Genomic DNA, 25,806 nt, shown 5'->3' on the forward strand with positions numbered 1-25,806 from the left:
GTGTTGGGGTTATGTATTCTGTCCGCGGTCCGTACATGTCAGCAGGTCTTACAGCTCCTTACATTACAGGGATCTTATAGTCCTGCTGTGTGTTGGGGATCTGTATCCTGTCCGCGGTCCGTACATGTCAGCAGGTCTTACAGCTCCTTAGCAGGACTATAAGATCCTTGTAATGTGTGTGTTGGGGTTATGTATCCTGTCCGTGGTCCGTACATGTCAGCAGGTCTTACAGCTCCTTACATTACAGGGATCTTATAGTCCTGCTGTGTGTTGGGGTTATGTATTCTGTCCGCGGTCCGTACATGTCAGCAGGTCTTACAGCTCCTTACATTACAGGGATCTTGTAGTCCTGCTGTGTGTTGGGGTTATGTATCTTGTCGGCGGTCCATACATGTCAGCAGGTCTTACAGCTCCTTACATTACAGGGATCTTATAGTCCTGCTGTGTGTTGGGGTTATGTATCCTGTCCGCGGTCCTTACATGTCAGCAGGTCTTACAGCTCCTTACATTACAGGGATCTTATAGTCCTGCTGTGTGTTGGGGTTATGTATCCTGTCCGCGGTCCGTACATGTCAGCAGGTCTTATAGCTCCTTACATTACAGGGATCTTATAGTCCTACTGTGTGTTGGGGATCTATATCCTGTCTGTGGTCCGTACATGTCAGCAGGTCTTGTGTGCCAGGCGGTGTACAATGTAGGGTCAGCTCAGTACATAGGTGACAGGCGTGGTACGATATAAGGTAAGCTCAGTACATAGGTGACAGGCGGGGTACGATATAGGGTCAGCGGGTCTTGTGTGCGAGGCGGTGTACAATCTAGGGTCAGCTCACTACATAGGTGAAAGGTGGGGTACGATATAGGGTCAGCTCAGTACATAGGTGACAGGCGGAGTACGATATAGGGTCAGCTCAGTACATAGGTGACAGGCAGGGTACGATATAGGGTCAGCAGGTCTCCCTGATAAAGGAGTTGTACTCTGAAACACGTCACACTGCATCAAGTTTCGGTTTGTGTCTTAATTTCTTAAATTGGAACCTACGGTATATCCCGTCACCAACTGCCCAGAGCAGCGCTCCACACAAAGCAAGGAATCACGGGGCAGGTAGTAAGGCCACCTCACATCTCCACGGCGGTGACCAAGAGAGGGGGTCATCCAAGCAACCAATCACATGGTCACTGAAGTCTTACCATCACAGACCATTGTACGCCCCGTCATCCTCACTACACGTCCCTCATCAGGCTGCCAACAAGGAAAATGCAACAAAGTCTTAAAAATCACATTTATTACAATAATTAGACAAATAAAACAAGTAACGTCAGTGTAATAAAAGTGGGAATATGTTTGGCAAATGCGGAGAATTCACACAAACCAAGCCAGTCACCTTGTCAGAGCATCATCAGCAGGGGCGGGGTGGGGGGAGCCCCGCCGCTGAAGCCCTGACGGGGGAATGGGGGGGGGGGGGGAGCCCCGCTGCCGGAGCCCTGACGGGGGAATGGGGGGGGAGCCCCGCTGCCGGAGCCCTGACGGGGAGCGAGATCAGACGATTCCAGCCACTCCATACAAAAATACTTGATACAAAAATAAGAGTGGGGGTCGGGGTGATGATGGCGTCCTCATTTCATCTGGGAGTCTCTTGGCAATGACTAGTCTGCTAAAAGGAAGACCGTCTGGAGGCAGAGTGCCTCCTGCTGGAACCTGAGTGAGCATCCCTCTGTGCACAAGGCTTCAGGTCAGGGACGACCGTCCGGGATCTCTGTACACAACATACATAATGTACAAGAATAAAGTGACAAGTAGGATAATGTCCGGCTGTGTGCAAACTGAAGGGGCTGAGGACATGGCTGCGGACACTCACATCGCTACCCGCTGCTCCCGGCACTTCCTCCGTCTCTCACATCTCGGACACTGAGTAGCAAGAGTTTTGCAGGGTTTATGAAAGACGGCTTTACAGTCACCACACCTAGAAAACAGAAGAAGGGGTTAAGAAGCTGCTGCCACCTAGTGGAGGGGCAAAAACACAGATCACCACTGTGTGATCAGGCCCATTTGCACGGGACAATTCTGCGAGTCCGTCGTCACCCCATGCCAGTGATCCCCCGAATAAAGGCCCATTAATGATGCCGACACTCGTCCCTGCATGTCCTCGCTCATTAGTGAGTATCGCTGGAGATTTCTCTCCTCGCCCTCGATGGACGATGAGCTAAATGATGATTGTTTAGTGTAAAACAATGGGGGAGGGCGAGGAGTAAAATCTGCTCCAGCCTTCTGGCTGCGAGCCAATGACACTCGCTGGTGTGCAGCAGCATGGGCGCCATCACACGAGTGGCAGCATTGTTTACGTCCACCGCTGGGATATCTCAAACGGCACAATCTGCGTAATAATTGGGAGTGGTGTTTCTAGACTAACCCCTGCTGTGGGATCTCCGCGAGATGCCAAGCCCCTGTCATCTTCTTGAGGGCATGCGCCATACGCTGCGGAGTGGGAACCAAAGGTTTTTGACTATTCAAACTGAAGGAGTTAGGGGAAAAAAAAGGGAGAATCGGGTTCTAGATATTTTCCTGCACGTAGTAACGACTTGCGAGGATCCGATAGTGAAATTAATGGTCTTGTTTCGTTATGCGGCCGTGTAAAGCGTGCCCGTCTGTTAACCCCTTAATGACGCAGACCCCCTTTTTTTTTTTCTCATTTTCGGTTTTTCCTCCCCCCTTTAAAAAAACAATCGTAACGCCTTTATTTCTCCATCGCCGTCGCTGTATGGGGGTTGTTTTTTGCGGGACTAGTTGTAGTTTTCAGTGATGCTATTTAATGTACCGTATAATGTACGGAAAAAGTGGAGTAAAATGAAAAAAAAACACACCAAAAAAAAGACATTCCGCCATCTTTCGGTGGGTCTTGTTTCTACGGCGCACAAACTGCAACACAAGTGACCTGATAACTTTGTTCTGCGGGTCGGTGCAGATGCGGCGATACCAAACTTGGAGGTTTTTTTTTTACTGTACTATTTTTTTTTTCTCAAAGACATTTCATTTTTTCCAATTATTTTCTGCCGCCTTCTTCTGCGCACAATAACTTTTATATTTTGAGGGCTCACTTTTTGCGGGATGTCCTGTAGTTTCCGTTAGTAACTAGGAATACATATGACTTTTTGATCGTTTTTTATTGCGTTTTTTCTGGGAGACAGGGTCACTGAAAGTGTATTTTTGGCGTTCTTTATTTATTTCTCATTAGACGTTCACCCTGCGGGGTAAATAATGTGTCATTTTGACAGAGCGGACTTTTATGGACGCAGCGATACCAGATGTGTATTTTATTTTATGATTTTGATTTTTTTTTTATAGATGTGGCAGAAGAGGGGTGATTTAAACTTTTATTACTTTTTTTTACACAATTAATAAAACTTTATTGATCTTTTTCTTTAAAGTCCCCCCCGGAGGACTACAACATGCGATGCTTTGATCGCTCCTGCAGTATGATGTAATGCTATAGCATTACGTCATACTGCAGTCTCTCAAGGCACCCCTGGGGCCTTTCAGAAGGCTCCTGGCAGCCATGACACCTGCACGGCTCCCCTGATCTCACCGCGGGGTGGGGTGGGGGGGGTGGGGGGGGCGCGTATGGGACCCCCGAACATTGTTCGGGGGATTTAAATGCCGCTGTCAGAATTGACAGCGGCATTTAAAGGGTTAATAGTCGTCATCGGCCGTACGGCCAAATGCAGCTACTGCCCGCGAGTGTGAGCTGTAATAAACAACTGACCTCCGTGCTGTATGAAGAGAGGTCGCCCTGCGACCTCTCTTCATACATACCCCAACGCTCCAGGGCGTAAATGTACGTCCTGGAGCGGGAAGGGGTTAAACTGAAAATCTGCAAAAAAACATGGAACTGTTCTAAAGTCTGATGCTACTTTCTTTAGTTTCTGTGAACCAACAAAAGGGTTAATAAACTTCCTATTTGCCATGTTAGAATATTGAGAAGCTCCTTCTGCGCTGGTGTTGTGGTCCTCATGGTTCCAACTAATCCTTTATTTTACGTCTGGCGGGTGCCCTTATGTTGCCCTTCACTGCATCTTACCCGTTACTTGCTGTAACCCTGCATAGCGCTCTTCCTGCTGACCCTTCCGGAGGACAACAACACCAGCGCAGAAGGAGGTTGTTCTTTCGATATTCTAGCACCATTTGGTGATTCCAATATGGGGAACCCCTGCCTGCTGCTCTCCTCGCTAGAAGGATCGTTGGAGGAGTTGAAAGACACCCTTGCTGAGCCTGCCAGGATCTCCGCTGCGGGCGGGCAGCTGCCCTCGGGGGGTCCCGCTCAGTACGAGGGGAGTTCACTTTAATTCATTTGGGTTCATATATTTAGGCGCTGACCTCTATTTTCTGTTTTATATGCCATGTTGAATACTTTGAGGGGTGCAGTTTTAAAGTGGGGCGATTTATGGGGTTTCTGATATATCGGCTCTTAAAATCCACCTCTGTAATTGGTCCTTCTAACAGGATGCCTAACATTCGCATCATGGCGGCTTAACTAGTTGGTAACCAAGAATGGAAAATAAGCCCCTACTGGTAACTTGGCCTCCCTATGTGGCGGCAGCAGTGATGCCCCCTAGAGGCGTCACACAGGCCCGCATGTAGTCGACCCTCTAGAGGACCCGCCAGCCATACATTTAAGGCGTTCCTCAGTTTTTGCAGCATTTTTGGGATGAGGCTCACTGAGGAAAAGGCAAATACTGAACCAAGAGCAAGCAGGGCTCCTAACCAGGGGATGAGAGAACAAGGCCTGTGACAATGCGTGGACTCAGGAGGACCCCTGCGGTCAGCCACACTGATGTCTACCTCAGTCTTCCTTGGGAAGGAGCTCCCCCACCCCGACAACGCTGCCTCCGGAGGATGGAGCCTCCAGTCACTCCTCATGCAGGGCACCCCTACAGAACCATGTCTGTGGCCCCTTGTAGGAAAGGGTGGGAATTGGCCTTCGCCTGTCCCTAGAGGCCAGGGGTCATCTCTGCTCTATAGCAGGACATGTTGCCCCTACGCTGTAGTTATCTGGGTGGCACTGGTCATTGCGACTGATGGGAAGCTGGAATTAGTGGAGCTGTGAGCAGTTGGTAAGTGACCCTTCTAGAGGAGACTGCTAATATCACGGCTCACCTGGTTGTGGTGTCAAACTGGAAGGGATAGATGATCTCCTCCTGGTTGCAGATCTGACAGATGAAGCCTCTCTGGCTGCAGCGGTCGCACCGATAGACATGGCTGCTAGCAAACTGCAGGGCCGACTGCAGGAAGCACTCAAACTCTCCAGCAGCGATCTGCAAGAAATGTGGACAATTAGCCGCGCCGCTCCGCGGGTTATGAGGGGACAATGGTGGCTGGTACCTACCTGCTTAAGGTCCCGCACGCTGTAAGTATGAGCACAGTCCAGGAGGTAGTCCCGATGGTCCAGGCTAGGAGAAACATTCACAAAACAGTCACATCATTTGGCAGAAGGCTCGCCGGCGCAAACATTGGCAGCATGCACTACTTGCCAGAAAATGGGGTGTGGCATGTTAAGAGTGGGTGTCACCACCTTTATGTATAGCGTATGCCAGGGCAGACCGGTGCACAGAGGTACCCAGTATATGACGATGCCTGCACCTCTACATATAGCAGGCACATTGTGTGCCAGCAGAAAGAACCTTAAAGGGGTTGTCCCGCGCCGAAACGTTTTTTTTTTTTATTCAATAGGCCCCCCGTTCGGCGCGAGACAAACCCAAGGGATGGGTTAAAAAAAAAAAAAAGGTTTAGTACTTACCCGAATCCCCGCGCTGCGGCGACTTCTTACTTACCTTACCAAGATGGCCGCCGGGATCTTCACCCACGATGCACCGCGGGTCTTCTCCCATGGTGCACCGTGGGCTCTGTGCAGTCCATTGCCGATTCCAGCCTCCTGATTGGCTGGAATCGGCACACGTGACGGGGCGGAGATACGAGGACCAGCGCACCGGCACAAGTGGCCCTATTTACCAGGAAGAAGACCGGACTGCGCTAGCGCGTCTAATCGGGCGATTAGACGCTGAAAATTAGACAGCACCATGGAGACGAGGACGCTAGCAACGGAGCAGGTAAGTGAATAACTTCTGTATGGCTCATAATTAATGCACGATGTACATTACAAAGTGCATTAATATGGCCATACAGAAGTGTATAGAACCACTTGCTGCCGCGGGACAACCCCTTTAAGACCGGCATTAATACATTTCCTCTGTAACCTGGCACGGCCGGCTGTAAACACACAGACATGCACGACGGCTGCCATCACTAGCACTGGGCTCCCACAATGCTCAAGTACACCGTACACCGCAGTAACGGCACTGAGTCAATGTCTGGATGTCCGCAGAGCGCTGCTGCAGGCTTACAATACCTTACAGTTGTCGCTCATATTCTATCATAGCTGCACACCTCATTGGGGGATTTAGTGGAAAGCTGGATGGGCGAGAGTGATATGTATGACTGTACCCACCCAAGAGCCAACAGAGAAAGCTGACACCATGTAGAAAGATCCTGCACCGCCACCAGATGGCGCTAACAGACTGATGGCTTAGGGACAGCTATGGGTGGCACTCACCTTGTGCTGAGCTCCTGCAGCGCTCCGCTGCGACAGCTCATCAGATACTCTCCCAGAAGCCGCAGCTTCTCCCTGCTGCAGCTGATATCATGCATGGTCTGTGTGTGTCGATAAAGTTGGTCATTTAAGCACTTGAGGTTAAAGATCGGCTCATCTTGCACCATCTTCAGGAAGTTAAGAGCCGCTCGGGACACCTACAGAGGCAGAAAGAGGCAAGAACTCCCTCAGCTCCATGCGAGGACACAAGACAAAGGGCACTCCTTGAGGGACTCCCTCCGGTCGAGGTCCGCTCTACTCACCGCTCGCTCCATCAGGTCCCAGTTATGCACCATCCTGGAGGGGATGATGGACACTTCATCCTGATGACACAAGTCACAATAGTAGAAGCCAGAAAACGCACAGAGCTTCACCTTCCCAAAGTGGAATCCAATCTGTTTATGGCAGCCTGCAACGAGAGGAGGTAAGTAAAAGCCACGCCGTGCGACAGAAGCCACTGCACAGCGAGCGACCACCCACCAGCACACTTCAGGTTCTGCGTGTCCAGTCCGCGCTCCGTGGGAATGTGCAGCAGGAACTGGAAGAGCAGGTGATCTCGGATGTGCGCCTTTATCTGGAAGTTGGTAGCCCTTAGAAATAGCAGCGCCTCATCCTCCAACTCCAAGAAGACGGCCCGGACCAGCTCTCTCCAAGCCTTGGCTTCTGCGGCACTCTCTGCCTGTAACTGCAAAGAGCCCTTGGTGGTCACTAGCCGGAAGCAGGAGGGGCTCCCGAGGCTGGGGTCCGGCAGGATGTCCTTCACCATCTCCACAGTGTAGCTATTGTACAAAGCCTTCTCACTGCTCCGCGGCACAAAGCTTTTCAGCGCTCGATCCGACAATGAAAAAACGAACCTCGTCCACGATTTGTGGACCTTCATATACAGAACAGACTCCTTCAAAGCATCTGGCTCCACCTCCACCTGAAGCGTCCAGTCAAACACCCGGAAGGAGGCGGCGCCCTCACCGGGACGCACAGAGCTTGGAGGAGAGTCCGGACAATGTAGAACCTCCCAGCAATCATCCTGCTGCGGTCGCAACGTCTGTACAGCTTCCTGTATTCTGTCCACCCAGTCTTGCGCCTCATCCTTAGATGGGGCCCTCAGGGACAGTCTTTTGTTGGGAAACTGAATGTCAAAGCGACCGTCCGCATGCGCTGGACCCACCGACTCGCAGCGGAGCAGAGAGCAGCTCTCTGCACAGCTCTGCTCGTCTCCTTCCAAGTGCAGGCGCAGCTCGTACGGTGTCAGCTCGCAGTGATACGGCCGGTACAGGCCCAAGGCGTTCTTCCGTTCCAGGGAGCCCATCATCAGAAGGCCACGGAAGGGGTTGGGCAGTCCTGTGAAAACAGTACAATCAGCACAAGGCCACAGAGAAGAAGCTTCAGGAGCCACAGATTGTACATACCCATCTGCCTGCGATGGACCACATGGAAGGCTGCAACAGGGGGCTTCAGGGGCTCAGAGCCGGCAACGACAGGCAGCTGAGAGGTCGGCGGATCTAGACTGGACTCCTCCGTGGCAACAGGGGACTCTGTCTGGAAATCATCTTCAGAGATCCAGCTCTTCTGAGGAAGAAACACAACACTTTGCTAATCTAGGAAACAGACAACAACTCCAAAACGAGAGAAGCGATGCACTGGAGGACATCTGCACAACACACTAGTCGGTGACTACAGCGGTACTTACTGGAAGCGCTGCACCCGGAGAGGCTGGGAGAGACCTAGTCATAAGGGGTGCATCGTGGGGAGCAGCGGAAGGAGAAGGCGGCGCTGCAGAGATGGGGAGGAGGTCATCATGGTTGTTTCTACTAATGGTTGCCGTCTCGGACGTTTCTGATGCTTTCTTGCATTCTTTGTCAGCCTTCGGGTCTTGGGGGATGGGTGAATGATGCAGAGAACATGGAGACGCTGCGGCAGACGTTCCGCCATCCGTGTCCCTAGGAAACAGGGTTAGAGATTTGGGGATCACAAATTATGTTGCACCATAGTTTACGGCTTTTTGCGTTTTTCTCGCTGGGGTTCAGCAGGAGGGAGGTTGTCCTCCGCTCCCACAGACTAGCGGCTTCTTCACATGTGCGCTAGGGATCTTAGTTTGAACTCTGTCGCAGAAAAACGGAGTTAAGCGTTAACATTTGATTTAACCTCTGTTTTTACTGTCGGCCCCCCACCCACAACAGCTCCAATAAGCTGTGCTGCTCTTCGGAGCAGTGAACACTTTAAATGCCCCGACCGATGTTCGGGGGTCCCACACTGCCCCCTGAGATGAAATTGCGGGTTGCCATGGCAGCCGGGGGCCTTCGGAAAGGCCGCAGGGCTGCCATAGGAGATTGCCCGTCAGATCGTGGAATAACGTAATACTATGGTATTATTTCATACTACAGAAGCGATCAAACCAAAAAAACAAGAGTTTAAAGAAACCCATTTCACCATATTTATATTAACATCTAAATGATAAAACATTGTGTGTCGCTGCGGCTGTAAAAGTCTGGTCTATCAAAAAAACATTATTTCACCTGCACAGCGACCGCTACAGAACATCCCGCAAAAAACGAGCCCTCGCACCCCTCGTGGTGGAAAACAATCAACCGTTACGGCTGCCGGAGGAAGCGGCAAAAAACTATTCGGGAAATTAAATACTTTCAGAAAAAAAACTAAACGAATCTATGTCTGGTATGGCGGTAATCGCACCGACCCGCAGAATAAAGTCAGCGGGTCATTTGTGTTGCAGTTTGTGCGCCGTAGAAACAAGACAACCAAAGATGGCAGAAATTCATTTTTTTCCCCATTTCACTCCACTTAGAATTTTTGTTTTTCAGTACATTATATGGTACCTCTGAGAAATACAACTCGGCCCACAAACATCCACCCGCAGACCGCAACGTCCAGTTATATAACGGGTGAAGAAAAAAAACAAAAATGGGAAAAAAAGGGTCTGTGTCTTTAAGGGGTTAAAGATGAAGTTCAGATGCAAATCCCTAATGCAGATGTGACCGCGCCCTTACTCAGTAACGGTATGAAATCCTGCGCAGGTCTGTCCGCTCGCAGCTCGGGCGCATTTTAATTTACAGCACATGAAAAGCCAAAGAGGCGCCAAACATATTAAGCCGCATGCCGCCGGCGAACGGAGACTGATAACCACTCTTCAGTAAGTTCCCCCCAACTTACTCGGCGCCAGCAGCATCACATGGGAAGTGGGGGGACGCGGGGGGCTGCTCATCGGACCCCAGGCTGGAGGAGAGCTGGGAAGACGAGTTGCTCAGAGAAGACGACTCCAGCGGCCGCTTAGTGTTGCTGATCATGGAGTTGCTGGTGTCATCGGAGCCAGAAGACTGTGAGACAGAATCCAATGACTTCCTCCTGTGCGGCTGGTAGTCAGCCACGCGCTCCGCCTCCTCCTGCCACAGCCCGGCTACGGTCAGCGGAGACGCCGTCCACTCGTTCAGGATGGCCGACTTGTAGGACAGGGAGAAGGTCAGAGAGGAGAGGCCCTGCAGGTAGCTGAGAACAACGTCGCAGTCCTCCACGTCCAGCAAAAGGGCGAACGGCTGGTAGTACTCCACCAGGCGAGACTTCTCCCTCTGAAGCGTCAGGAAGTAACACTCCATCAGGGACTCGTTGAGCGCCAGACGCAACCAGGAGCGGCAGCGGCCCACCTCACTGCTGATGTAACTGATGGCCTCCAGCTGAGCAATGACGTCCCTGCAAGGCAGAAAGATGGACATCAAGCACAACCCTGCGGACACTATGTATCCAAACTGTTAGACAGCAGGACGCTACTAAGACAGACCACCACAGAGCGAGGAGAGGACACTATACAGAGACGAGAGACCACGACAGAGAGAAAGGAGAGGATACTATACAGAGACGAGAGACCACCATAGAGCGAGGAGAGGACGGTATATACAGAGAGCACCATAGAGAGAAAGGAGAGGACGGTATATACAGAGACGAGAGACCACCACAGAGCGAGGAGAGGATACTATACAGAGACAAGAGACCACCATAGAGAGAAAGGAGAGGACGGTATATACAGAGACGAGAGACCACCACAGAGCGAGGAGAGGATACTATACAGAGACAAGAGACCACAACAGAGAGAAAGGAGAGGACACTATACAGAGACGAGAGACCACCATAGAGAGAAAGGAGAGGACGGTATAAACAGAGACGAGAGACCACCATAGAGCGAGGAGAAGACACTATACAGAGACAAGAGACCACGACAGAGAGAAAGGAGAGGATACTATACAGAGACGAGAGACCACCATAGAGAGAAAAGAGAGGACGCTATAAACAGAGAGCACCATAGAGCGAGGAGAGGACGGTATATACAGAGACGAGAGACCACCATAGAGCGAGGAGAAGACACTATACAGAGACGAGAGACCACCATAGAGCGAGGAGAGGACGGTATAAACAGAGAGCACCATAGAGCGAGAAGAGGACACTATACAGAGACGAGAGACCACGACAGAGAGAAAGGAGAGGACACTATACAGAGACGAGAGACCACCACAGAGCGAGGAGAGGACGGTATATACAGAGACGAGAGACCACGACAGAGCGAGGAGAGGACGGTATATACAGAGACGAGAGACCACCATAGAGCGAGGAGAGGACACTATACAGAGACGAGAGACCACCATAGAGCGAGGAGAGGACGGTATATACAGAGAGCACCATAGAGAGAAAGGAGAGGACGGTATATACAGAGACGAGAGACCACCATAGAGCGAGGAGAGGACACTATACAGAGACGAGAGACCACCGTAGAGCGAGGAGAGGATGGTATATACAGAGGAGAGACCACCATAGAGCGAGGAGAGGACACTATACAGAGACAAGAGACCACGACAGAGAGAAAGGAGAGGATACTATACAGAGACGAGAGACCACCACAGAGCGAGGAGAGGACGGTATATACAGAGACGAGAGACCACCATAGAGCGAGGAGAGGACACTATACAGAGGAGAGAGACCACGACAGAGCGAGGAGAGGACACTATACAGAGACGAGAGACCACGACAGAGCGAGGAGAGGACACTATACAGAGACGAGAGACCACGACAGAGCGAGGAGAGGACACTATACAGAGACGAGAGACCACCATAGAGAGAAAGGAGAGGACGGTATATACAGAGACGAGAGACCACCATAGAGCGAGGAGAGGACACTATACAGAGACAAGAGACCACGACAGAGAGAAAGGAGAGGATACTATACAGAGACGAGAGACCACCACAGAGCGAGGAGAGGACACTATACAGAGGAGAGAGACCACGACAGAGCGAGGAGAGGATACTATACAGAGACAAGAGACCACAACAGAGAGAAAGGAGAAGACACTATACAGAGACGAGAGACCACCATAGAGCGAGGAGAGGACACTATACAGAGACAAGAGACCACGACAGAGAGAAAGGAGAGGATACTATACAGAGACGAGAGACCACCACAGAGCGAGGAGAGGACACTATACAGAGGAGAGAGACCACGACAGAGCGAGGAGAGGATACTATACAGAGACAAGAGACCACAACAGAGAGAAAGGAGAAGACACTATACAGAGACGAGAGACCACCATAGAGCGAGGAGAGGATACTATACAGAGACAAGAGACCACGACAGAGCGAGGAGAGGACACTATACAGAGACGAGAGACCACCACAGAGCGAGGAGAGGATACTATACAGAGACAAGAGACCACAACAGAGAGAAAGGAGAAGACACTATACAGAGACGAGAGACCACCATAGAGAGAAAGGAGAGGACGGTATAAACAGAGAGCACCATAGAGCGAGGAGAGGACGGTATATACAGAGACGAGAGACCACCACAGAGCGAGGAGAGGACACTATACAGAGACGAGAGAGCACGACAGAGCGGGGAGAGGACGGTATATACAGAGACGAGAGAGCACGACAGAGCGGGGAGAGGACGGTATATACAGAGACGAGAGACCACGACAGAGCGGGGAGAGGACGGTATATACAGAGGAGAGACCACGACAGAGCGAGGAGAGGACGGTATATACAGAGATGAGAGACCACGACAGAGAGAAAGGAGAGGACACTATACAGAGACGAGAGACCACCATAGAGAGAAAGGAGAGGACGGTATATACAGAGACGAGAGACCACCATAGAGCGAGGAGAGGACACTATACAGAGACAAGAGACCACGACAGAGAGAAAGGAGAGGATACTATACAGAGACGAGAGACCACCACAGAGCGAGGAGAGGACGGTATATACAGAGGAGAGAGACCACGACAGAGCGAGGAGAGGACGGTATATACAGAGACGAGAGACCACCACAGAGCGGGGAGAGGATGGTATATACAGAGGAGAGAGACCACGACAGAGCGAGGAGAGGATGGTATATACAGAGGAGAGAGACCACGACAGAGCGAGGAGAGGACGGTATATACAGAGACGAGAGACCACGACAGAGCGGGGAGAGGACGGTATACAGAGGAGAGACCACGACAGAGCGGGGAGAGGACGGTATATACAGAGACGAGAGACCACCATAGAGCGAGGAGAGGACACTATACAGAGGAGAGAGACCACGACAGAGCGAGGAGAGGACACTATACAGAGACGAGAGACCACCATAGAGAGAAAGGAGAGGACGGTATAAACAGAGAGCACCATAGAGAGAAAGGAGAGGACACTATACAGAGACGAGAGACCACGACAGAGAGAAAGGAGAAGACACTATACAGAGACGAGAGACCACCACGGCGCGAGGAGAGGACGGTATATACAGAGACGAGAGACCACCACAGAGCGAGGAGAGGACGGTATATACAGAGGAGAGACCACCATAGAGAGAAAGGAGAGGACGGTATAAACAGAGAGCACCATAGAGCGGGGAGAGGACGGTATATACAGAGACGAGAGACCACCACAGAGCGGGGAGAGGACGGTATATACAGAGACGAGAGACCACCACAGAGCGGGGAGAGGACGGTATATACAGAGACGAGAGACCACCACAGAGCGGGGAGAGGACGGTATATACAGAGACGAGAGACCACCACAGAGCGGGGAGAGGACGGTATATACAGAGACGAGAGACCACCACAGAGCGGGGAGAGGACGGTATATACAGAGACGAGAGACCACCACAGAGCGGGGAGAGGACGGTATATACAGAGACGAGAGACCACCACAGAGCGAGGAGAGGACGGTATATACAGAGACGAGAGACCACCACAGAGCGAGGAGAGGACGGTATATACAGAGACGAGAGACCACCATAGAGAGAGGAGAGGACAGTATATACAGAGACGAGAGACCACCACAGAGCGGGGAGAGGACGGTATATACAGAGACGAGAGACCACCACAGAGCGGGGAGAGGACGGTATATACAGAGACGAGAGACCACCACAGAGCGGGGAGAGGACGGTATATACAGAGACGAGAGACCACCACAGAGCGGGGAGAGGACGGTATATACAGAGACGAGAGACCACCACAGAGCGGGGAGAGGACGGTATATACAGAGACGAGAGACCACCACAGAGCGGGGAGAGGACGGTATATACAGAGACGAGAGACCACCACAGAGCGGGGAGAGGACGGTATATACAGAGACGAGAGACCACCACAGAGCGGGGAGAGGACGGTATATACAGACACGAGAGACCACCACAGAGCGGGGAGAGGACGGTATATACAGAGACGAGAGACCACCACAGAGCGGGGAGAGGACGGTATATACAGAGACGAGAGACCACCACAGAGCGGGGAGAGGACGGTATATACAGAGACGAGAGACCACCACAGAGCGGGGAGAGGACGGTATATACAGAGACGAGAGACCACCACAGAGCGGGGAGAGGACGGTATATACAGAGACGAGAGACCACCACAGAGCGGGGAGAGGACGGTATATACAGAGACGAGAGACCACCACAGAGCGGGGAGAGGACGGTATATACAGAGACGAGAGACCACCACAGAGCGGGGAGAGGACGGTATATACAGAGACGAGAGACCACGACAGAGCGGGGAGAGGACGGTATATACAGAGACGAGAGACCACGACAGAGCGGGGAGAGGACGGTATATACAGAGACGAGAGACCACGACAGAGCGGGGAGAGGACGGTATATACAGAGACGAGAGACCACGACAGAGCGGGGAGAGGACGGTATATACAGAGACGAGAGACCACGACAGAGCGGGGAGAGGACGGTATATACAGAGACGAGAGACCACGACAGAGCGGGGAGAGGACGGTATATACAGAGACGAGAGACCACGACAGAGCGGGGAGAGGACGGTATATACAGAGACGAGAGACCACGACAGAGCGGGGAGAGGACGGTATATACAGAGACGAGAGACCACGACAGAGCGGGGAGAGGACGGTATATACAGAGACGAGAGACCACGACAGAGCGGGGAGAGGACGGTATATACAGAGACGAGAGACCACGACAGAGCGGGGAGAGGACGGTATATACAGAGACGAGAGACCACGACAGAGCGGGGAGAGGACGGTATATACAGAGACGAGAGACCACGACAGAGCGGGGAGAGGACGGTATATACAGAGACGAGAGACCACGACAGAGCGGGGAGAGGACGGTATATACAGAGACGAGAGACCACGACAGAGCGGGGAGAGGACGGTATATACAGAGACGAGAGACCACCACAGAGCGGGGAGAGGACGGTATATACAGAGACGAGAGACCACGACAGAGCGGGGAGAGGACGGTATATACAGAGACGAGAGACCACGACAGAGCGGGGAGAGGACGGTATATACAGAGACGAGAGACCACGACAGAGCGGGGAGAGGACGGTATATACAGAGACGAGAGACCACGACAGAGCGGGGAGAGGACGGTATATACAGAGACGAGAGACCACGACAGAGCGGGGAGAGGACGGTATATACAGAGGAGAGACCACGACAGAGCGAGGAGAGGACGGTATATACAGAGATGAGAGACCACGACAGAGCGAGGAGAGGATGGTATATACAGAGGAGAGAGACCACGACAGAGCGAGGAGAGGACGGTATATACAGAGACGAGAGACCACCACAGAGCGGGGAGAGGACGGTATATACAGAGGAGAGACCACGACAGAGCGGGGAGAGGACGGTATATACAGAGACGAGAGACCACGACAGAGCGGGGAGAGGACGGTATATACAGAGACGAGAGACCACGACAGAGCGGGGAGAGGACGGTATATACAGAGACGAGAGACCACGACAGAGCGGGGAGAGGACGGTATATACAGAGGAGAGACCACGACAGAGCGAGGAGAGGACGGTATATACAGAGATGAGAGACCACGACAGAGCGAGGAGAGGATGGTATATACAGAGGAGAGAGACCACGACAGAGCGGGGAGAGGACGGTATATACAGAGACGAGAGACCACGACAGAGCGAGGAGATGACGGTATATACAGAGGAGACCACCACAGAGAGAAAGGAGAGGACGGTATATACAGAGACGAGAGACCACCACAGAGAGAAAGGAGAGGACGGTATAAACAGAGGAGAGACCAAGACAGAGCGGGGAGAGGACGGTATAAACAGAGACGAGAGACCACGACAGAGCGAGGAGAGGACGGTATATACAGAGATGAGAGACCACGACAGAGCGAGGAGAGGATGGTATATACAGAGGAGAGAGACCACGACAGAGCGGGGAGAGGATGGTATATACAGAGGAGAGAGACCACGACAGAGCGAGGAGAGGACGGTATATACAGAGGAGAGACCACTACAGAACGAGGAGAGGACGGTATATACAGAGGAGAGACCACTACAGAACGAGGAGAGGACGGTATATACAGAGGAGAGACCAAGACAGAGCGGGGAGAGGACGGTATATACAGAGGAGAGACCACCATGGAGAGAACAGGATATACAGAGATGAGAGGACGGTATATACAGAGAGATAAAGTACTGTCCCAACACTGACCGATGAGTTACAGCTTTCAGCAGAGGCCAGAAGGCCGGCTGCGGTAAGGCTACATGTCGCCCCTTGTTCCTTCTCCGGTTGGCTGGGGTTCTGATAAACTTCACTTTCAGTCCATGGATGAAGACGGCTTCAAGGGCCACACACAACCCATTGGCTTCATCATCGTCACTGGTGATGACATCATCGGTTGTCACATAGCGCATCTGAAGGGCGCGGAGGCAGGACGATAATTTTCTTGTTATATTCTGTCACCATTAGAAGTAAACAGAGTATTACAAGCAGTCGAAGAGCAGGCAGCAGATCGCTCATTATCAGGGGGCGTGGTCATATCACGGGGCGTGGTCACAAGGAAAATTGTCAGAGCACCCAAGTCTACAGATAATGGGCTCAGCTCCTCCCCCCTCCCTATATCCCATCACTGAGCATGCTCACTACACTCCTACAGACATCACAGATGGTGGGGACACCTCCATCCTATCACACCACTGAGCACGCTCACTACACTCCTACAGACATCATAGATGGTGAGCACAGCTCCTCCCTGTCACATCACTGAGCACGCTCACTACACTCCTACAGACATCATAGATGGTGAGCACAGCTCCTCCCCGTCACACCACTGAGCATGCTCACTACACTCCTACAGACATCATAGGGAGGAGCTGCGCCCACCATCTATCACAGCACTTAGCATGCTCACTACACTCCTACAGACATCACGGATGGTGGGGAAACCTCCATCCTATCACACCACTGAGCACGCTCACTACACTCCTACAGACATCATAGATGGTGAGCACAGCTCCTCCCTATCACATCACTGAGCATGCTCACTACACTCCTACAGACATCATAGATGATGGGCACAGCTCCTCCCTGTCACATCACTGAGCACGCTCACTACACTCCTACAGACATCATAGATGGTGAGCACAGCTCCTCCCTGTCACATCACTGAGCACGCTCACTATACTCCTACAGACATCATAGATGGTGAGCACAGCTCCTCCCCGTCACACCACTGAGCATGCTCACTACACTCCTACAGACATCATAGGGAGGAGCTGCGCCCACCATCTATCACAGCACTTAGCACGCTCACTACACTCCTACAGACATCATAGATGGTGAGCACAGCTCCTCCCTGTCACACCACTGAGCATGCTCACTACACTCCTACAGACATCATAGGGAGGAGCTGCGCCCACCATCTATCACAGCACTGAGCATGCTCACTACACTCCTAAAAACATCACAGATGGTGGGCACAGCTCCATCCTATCACAGCACTGAGCATGCTCACTACACTCCTATAGACATCATAGATGGTGGGCACAGCTCCATCCTATCACAGCACTGAGCATGCTCACTACACTCCTATAGACATCACAGATGGTGGGGACAGCTCCATCCTATCACATCACTGAGCATGCTCACTACACTCCTACAGACATCATGGATGATGGGCACAGCTCCTCCCTGTCACATCACTGAGCATGCTCACTACACTCCTACAGACATCATGGATGATGGGCACAGCTCCTCCCTATCACATCACTGAGCATGCTCACTACACTCCTATAGACATCATAGACGGTTGGCACAGCTCCTCCCTATCACACCACTGAGCATGCTCACTACACTCCTACAGACATCACAGATGGTGGGGACACCTCCATCCTATCATACAACTGAGCATGCTCACTACACTCCTATAGACATCATGGATGGTGGGCACAGCTCCTCCCTGACACCACTGAGCATGCTCACTACACTCCTATAGACATCATAGATGGTGGGCACAGCTCCTCCCTATCACATCACTGAGCATGCTCACTACACTCCTATAGACATCATACATGATGGGGACAGCTACACCCTATCCCACCACTGAGCATGCTCACTACACTCCTACAGACATCATAGATGGTGGGCACAGCTCCTCCCTATCACAGCACTGAGCATGCTCACTACACTCCTACAGACATCATAGGGAGGAGCTGCGCCCACCATCTATCACAGCACTTAGCACGCTCACTACACTCCTACAGACATCATAGATGGTGAGCACAGCTCCTCCCTGTCACACCACTGAGCATGCTCACTACACTCCTATAGACATCATACATGATGGGGACAGCTACACCCTATCCCACCACTGAGCATGCTCACTACACTCCTACAGACATCATAGATGGTGGGCACAGCTCCTCCCTATCACAGCACTGAGCATGCTCACTACACTCCTACAGACATCATAGGGAGGAGCTGCGCCCACCATCTATCACAGCACTTAGCACGCTCACTACACTCCTACAGACATCATAGATGGTGAGCACAGCTCCTCCCTGTCACACCACTGAGCATGCTCACTACACTCCTACAGACATCATAGGGAGGAGCTGCGCCCACCATCTATCACAGCACTGAGCATGCTCACTACACTCCTAAAAACATCACAGATGGTGGGCACAGCTCCATCCTATCACAGCACTGAGCATGCTCACTACACTCCTATAGACATCACAGATGGTGGGGACAGCTCCATCCTATCACATCACTGAGCATGCTCACTACACTCCTACAGACATCATGGATGATGGGCACAGCTCCTCCCTGTCACATCACTGAGCATGCTCACTACACTCCTACAGACATCATGGATGATGGGCACAGCTCCTCCCTATCACATCACTGAGCATGCTCACTACACTCCTATAGACATCATAGACGGTTGGCACAGCTCCTCCCTATCACACCACTGAGCATGCTCACTACACTCCTACAGACATCACAGATGGTGGGGACACCTCCATCCTATCATACAACTGAGCATGCTCACTACACTCCTATAGACATCATGGATGGTGGGCACAGCTCCTCCCTGACACCACTGAGCATGCTCACTACACTCCTATAGACATCATAGATGGTGGGCACAGCTCCTCCCTGTCACATTACTGAGCATGCTCACTACACTCCTATAGACATCATAGATGGTGGGCACAGCTCCTCCCTGACACCACTGAGCATGCTCACTACACTCCTATAGACATCATAGATGGTGGGCACAGCTCCTCCCTGTCACAGCACTGAGCATGCTCACTACACTCCTATAGACATCATAGATGGTGGGCACAGCTCCTCCCTGTCACATCACTGAGCATGCTCACTACACTCCTATAGACATCATAGGGAGGAGCTGTGCCCACCATCTATCACACCACTGAGCATGCGCACTACACTCCTATAGACATCATAGATGGTGGGCACAGCTCCTCCATATCACATTACTGAGCATGCTCACTACACTCCTATAGACATCATAGGGAGGAGCTGTGCCCACCATGTATCACACCACTGAGCATGCTCACTACACTCCTATAGACATCATAGATGGTGGGCACAGCTCCTCCCTATCACATCACTGAGCATGCTCACTACACTCCTATAGACATCATACATGATGGGGACAGCTACACCCTATCCCACCACTGAGCATGCTCACTACACTCCTATAGACATCATAGATGGTGGGCACAGCTCCTCCCTATCACAGCACTGAGCATGCTCACTATACTCCTACAGACATCATAGGGAGGAGCTGTGCCCACCATCTATCACAGCACTTAGCATGCTCACTACACTCCTATAGACATCATAGATGGTGGGCACAGCTCCTCCCTGTCACATCACTGAGCATGCTCACTACACTCCTATAGACATCACAGATGGTGGGCACAGCTCCTCCCTATCACAGCACTGAGCATGCTCACTACACTCCTATAGACATCATAGATGGTGGGGACAGCTCCTCCCTATCACAGCACTGAGCATGCTCACTACACTCCTATAGACATCATAGATGGTGGGGACAGCTCCTCCCTGTCACATCACTGAGCATGCTCACTACACTCCTATAGACATCATAGATGGTGGGCACAGCTCCTCCCTGTCACATCACTGAGCACGCTCTCTACACTCCTACAGACATCATAGGGAGGAGCTGTGCCCACCATGTATCACAGCACTGAGCATGCTCACTACACTCCTACAGACATCATAGATGGTGGGCACAGCTCCTCCCTGAGCATGCTCACTACACTCCTATAGACATCATAGATGATGGGCACAGCTCCTCCCTATCACATCACTGAGCATGCTCACTACACTCCTATAGACATCACAGATGGTGGGGAAACCTCCATCCTATCAAACCACTGAGCATGCTCACTACACTCCTATAGACATCATAGATGGTGGGCACAGCTCCTCCCTGTCACATCACTGAGCATGCTCACTACACTCCTATAGACATCATAGGGAGGAGCTGTGCCCACCATGTATCACACCACTGAGCATGCTCACTACACTCCTACAGACATCATAGATGGTGGGCACAGCTCCATCCTATCACAGCACTGAGCACGCTCACTACACTCCTATAGACATCATAGGGAGGAGCTGCGCCCACCATCTATCACAGCACTGAGCATGCTCACTACACTCCTACAGACATCATAGATGGTGGGCACAGCTCCATCCTATCACAGCACTGAGCACGCTCACTACACTCCTATAGACATCATAGGGAGGAGCTGCGCCCACCATCTATCACAGCACTGAGCACGCTCACTACACTCCTACAGACATCATAGATGGTGGGCACAGCTCCATCCTATCACAGCACTGAGCACGCTCACTACACTCCTATAGACATCATAGGGAGGAGCTGCGCCCACCATCTATCACAGCACTGAGCATGCTCACTACACTCCTACAGACATCATAGATGGTGGGCACAGCTCCATCCTATCACAGCACTGAGCACGCTCACTACACTCCTATAGACATCATAGGGAGGAGCTGCGCCCACCATCTATCACAGCACTGAGCATGCTCACTACACTCCTACAGACATCATAGATGGTGGGCACAGCTCCATCCTATCACAGCACTGAGCATGCTCACTACACTCCTATAGACATCATAGATGGTGGGCACAGCTCCATCCTATCACAGCACTGAGCATGCTCACTACACTCCTACAGACATCATAGATGGTGGGCACAGCTCCATCCTATCACACCACTGAGCACGCTCACTACACTCCTACAGACATCATAGATGGTGGGGAAACCTCCATCCTATCACAGCACTGAGCATGCTCACTACACTCCTACAGACATCATAGATGGTGGGCACAGCTCCATCCTATCACAGCACTGAGCATGCTCACTACACTCCTATAGACATCATAGATGGTGGGCACAGCTCCATCCTATCACAGCACTGAGCATGCTCACTACACTCCTACAGACATCATAGATGGTGGGCACAGCTCCATCCTATCACACCACTGAGCATGCTCACTACACTCCTATAGACATCATAGATGGTGGGCACAGCTCCATCCTATCACACCACTGAGCATGCTCACTACACTCCTATAGATGTCACCGAGTCGGTTTCTGGATGTTATGGTCATGTATCTGCTGTAAAGTAAACCCTAGAAGTGCTGTTCCCGGCTCAGTTAAGATGGCCGCCCCATAATCACGTACAGAACATAGAATGGGCGATCACAGGATAAGAGACAGTGCGCGCCATTCTTCATACGATCCACTAATGTTACTAACGAGGTCAGTGCCTGATGTGTAACAAGCCCCGCTGAGAATAAACTAGTCAGAACGGGTGGGTGCAGGAGTCACAAAGTACTATAGGGACCATCGTGCTGGGACTGGCACACACCAGGAGCGCTCCCCGTGACCGCCCACGGGCGCCTGAATTACCGCCACGGCAGAGACATTACTAGCCCCATACCTGCTTGACAGCCCTGTGGTCCAGGAGCGGGGCCTGCGGAGAGTACATGTCAGCGGGACCAGCCAGTCACATCTCCTGCAAGAGAAAGGACAACGCTCGACATGAGAGCGGACACACCCTGACAATAACCCCCCCCCCCCCGAAAATAAGCCCTAGCTGCACTACATGGAAAACAAGAGCAATGCTCCCCTAGTAGAGGGCGTTGGGGTCCCGGCGCTGCTGCAGGTTCCCGTGTGCTCCTGAACGCCGGCAGAGCAGCGGGGGCCTCCGGCAGAGCAGCGGGGGCCTCCAGCAAGCGCTGGCTCCGATTGGTTGACGCGGCACTCTGACGGCGTTCAGGAGTACACGGAAGCCTGCAGCGGTAATGAACACCAGCGCGAGGGACCCGGACGTCGACTGCAGGGGAGTATAAGACACCCCCAAAAAGGCTATAAACATTAAGACAGGCTCTTATTTTTGGGGAAACATGGTAGTAGTCCTAAGGGAAAGTGTTTAGCCCAGACCCCAAGCAGACGCACCACGTACCCCCTCCCAACAACCAGACGCGCCGCAGCCTGCCCCCCACACACACATGTAACCATAGCAACATAGTATGTGCGGCTGAATGAAGACCATGTCCATCCAGTTCAGCCTGTTTCCACCGGCTTGTTGATCCAGAAGAAGGCAAAAACCCCAAGAGGCAGAAGCCAAATAGCTCATTTGGGGGAAATTCCTTCCTGACTCCATAATGGCAATCAGACTGTTCCCTGGACCAACCCCTAATACCTACCTGTAAGACTCGGATCACCAACCCCGCTGGTCACCTAATGTCTATATCCTGTAATATCATAGAAAGACATCCAGTCCCTCTTACACTCCCCTATGGATCCTGCCATCACCACGTCCTCAGGCAGAGAGTTCCACAGTCTCACTGCTCTTACAGTAAAGAACCCCCTGCTGTGTTGGTGATGAAACCTGCTTTCCTCTAGACGTAGCGGATGCCCTCTTGTTACCGTCGTGGTCCTGGGTATAAACAGATCCTGGCGGAGATCCTTGTATCGTCCCCTCATGGATTTATACACAGTTATTTGGTCGCCCCTTAGCCGTCTTTTTTCCGGGGTGAATAATCCCAGTTTTGGTGCCTCTCTGGGTATTCCTGTCCCTTCATTCCATGTATTAGTTTAGTTGCCCTTCTTTGTACCCCCTCCAGCACTGTAACATCTTTCCTGAGCCCCGGTGACCAGAACTGTACACAGTATTCCATGTGAGGCCTGACAAGTGCCTTATAAATACCAGCCGCAGCCCGGACCCCCCAAAAACAAGACGCGCCGCAGCCCGCACCCCCGACAACCAGGCGCGCCGCAGCCCGGACCCCCCAAAAACAAGACGCGCCGCAGCCCGCACCCCCGACAACCAGGCGCGCCGCAGCCCGGACCCCCCAAAAACAAGACGCGCCGCAGCCCGCACCCCCGACAACCAGGCGCGCCGCAGCCCGGACCCCCGACAACCAGGCGCGCCGCAGCCCGGACCCCCGACAACCAGACACACCGCAGCCCGGACCCCCCAAAAACAAGACGCGCCGCAGCCCGCACCCCCGACAACCAGGCGCGCCGCAGCCCGGACCCCCGACAACCAGACACACCGAAGCCCGGACCCCCCAAAAACAAGACACGCCGCAGCCCGCACCCCCGACAACCAGGCGCGCCGCAGCCCGGACCCCCCAAAAACAAGACGCGCCGCAACCCGGACCCCCCAAAAACAAGACGCGCCGCAGCCCGCACCGCCGACAGCCAGGCGCCTGGTTGTCGGGGGTGCGGGCTGCCGCGCGCCTGGTTGTCGGGGGTGCGGGCTGCGGCGCGCCTGGTTGTCGGGGGTGCGGGCTGCGGCGCGCCTGGTTGTCGGGGGTGCGAGCTGCGGTGTGTCTGGTTGTCGGGGGTGCGGGCTGCGGCGCGCCTGGTTGTCGGGGGTGCGGGCTGCGGTGTGTCTGGTTGTCGGGGGTGCGGCGCGCCTGGTTGTCGGGGGTGCGGGCTGCGGCGCGCCTGGTTGTCGGGGGTGCGGGCTGCGGCGCGCCTGGTTGTCGGGGGTGCGGGCTGCGGCGCGCCTGGTTGTCGGGGGTGCGGGCTGCGGCGCGCCTGGTTGTCGGGGGTGCGGGCTGCGGCGCGCCTGGTTGTCGGGGGTGCGGGCTGCGGTGTGTCTGGTTGTCGGGGGTGCGGGCTGCGGCGCGCCTGGTTGTCGGGGGTGCGGGCTGCGGCGCGCCTGGTTGTCGGGGGTGCGGGCTGCGGTGTGTCTGGTTGTCGGGGGTGCGGGCTGCGGCGCGCCTGGTTGTCGGGGGTGCGGGCTGCGGTGTGTCTGGTTGTCGGGGGTGCGGCGCGCCTGGTTGTCGGGGGTGCGGGCTGCGGCGCGCCTGGTTGTCGGGGGTGCGGGCTGCGGCGCGCCTGGTTGTCGGGGGTGCGGGCTGCGGTGTGTCTGGTTGTCGGGGGTGCGGGCTGCGGCGCGCCTGGTTGTCGGGGGTGCGGGCTGCGGTGTGTCTGGTTGTCGGGGGTGCGGCGCGCCTGGTTGTCGGGGGTGCGGGCTGCGGCGCGCCTGGTTGTCGGGGGTGCGGGCTGCGGCGCGCCTGGTTGTCGGGGGTGCGGGCTGCGGCGCGCCTGGTTGTCGGGGGTGCGGGCTGCGGCGCGCCTGGTTGTCGGGGGTGCGGGCTGCGGCGCGCCTGGTTGTCGGGGGTGCGGGCTGCGGTGTGTCTGGTTGTCGGGGGTGCGGGCTGCGGCGCGCCTGGTTGTCGGGGGTGCGGGCTGCGGTGTGTCTGGTTGTCGGGGGTGCGGCGCGCCTGGTTGTCGGGGGTGCGGGCTGCGGCGCGCCTGGTTGTCGGGGGTGCGGGCTGCGGCGCGCCTGGTTGTCGGGGGTGCGGGCTGCGGCGCGCCTGGTTGTCGGGGGTGCGGGCTGCGGCGCGCCTGACAACCAGACACGCCGCAGCCCGGACCCCCAAAAAACAAGACACGCCGCAGCCGACACCCCCCACAACCAGACGCGCCGCAACCCGCACCCCCGACAGCCAGGCGCGCCGCAACCCGTTCCCTACAGTTTCGGATATCCCCTACCGGGCCCCCGACATCTACCTGAGGGGCCGCGCAGCCCGGGACGACCGGAGACTCCACGGAACAGACAACAGATGATTTCCGGTCACGTGTACCACTCCGGTGACGCGGCGGGACTATGCCTCACGTGATCGGCTCCAGCTGCTCTGATCACGTGTAGTGGGGCCGCTGCTGCGTGAGACTGCTGAGGTCTGGAGACAGATGGACCCTCCGACTGACTGCACAGGGGCCTCCTATACTGGCCGACCGACTGCACAGGGGCCAACTATACTGACCGACTGACTGCACAGGGGCCAACTATACTGACCGACCGACT

At 53.7% G+C, this 25,806-nt stretch overlaps 1 protein-coding gene across 3 annotated transcripts; it reads right to left on the minus strand.

Annotated features, from left to right (window-relative positions):
* Positions 1 to 1,188: 1,188 nt before the first annotated feature.
* Positions 1,189 to 25,599, minus strand: PLEKHM1 (pleckstrin homology and RUN domain containing M1). 3 transcript variants are annotated; one of them, XM_066586888.1, is made up of 13 exons: positions 25,512 to 25,599; positions 22,420 to 22,494; positions 16,600 to 16,844; positions 9,804 to 10,337; positions 8,326 to 8,575; positions 8,045 to 8,204; positions 7,119 to 7,976; positions 6,902 to 7,047; positions 6,603 to 6,796; positions 5,379 to 5,442; positions 5,150 to 5,307; positions 1,857 to 1,961; positions 1,189 to 1,240 (listed from the first exon to the last, which is right to left on the minus strand). In XM_066586888.1, the coding sequence occupies exons 2-13, from the start codon at positions 22,465 to 22,467 to the stop codon at positions 1,222 to 1,224; spliced, it is 2,781 nt and encodes a 926-aa protein (XP_066442985.1). In that variant the 5' UTR covers positions 22,468 to 22,494; positions 25,512 to 25,599; the 3' UTR covers positions 1,189 to 1,221. The 3 variants fall into 3 exon arrangements, with proteins under 3 accessions (XP_066442985.1, XP_066442984.1, XP_066442983.1); XM_066586887.1 differs by lacking the exon at positions 1,189 to 1,240 and adding an exon at positions 1,267 to 1,754 and having other exon boundaries at positions 8,045 to 8,201; XM_066586886.1 differs by lacking the exon at positions 1,189 to 1,240 and adding an exon at positions 1,267 to 1,754.
* Between the last annotated feature and the right edge of the window lie 207 nt (positions 25,600 to 25,806).

This window comes from Eleutherodactylus coqui, chromosome 13, assembly GCF_035609145.1.
Source record: "Eleutherodactylus coqui strain aEleCoq1 chromosome 13, aEleCoq1.hap1, whole genome shotgun sequence".
NCBI classification, from domain to species: Eukaryota; Metazoa; Chordata; class Amphibia; order Anura; family Eleutherodactylidae; genus Eleutherodactylus; species Eleutherodactylus coqui.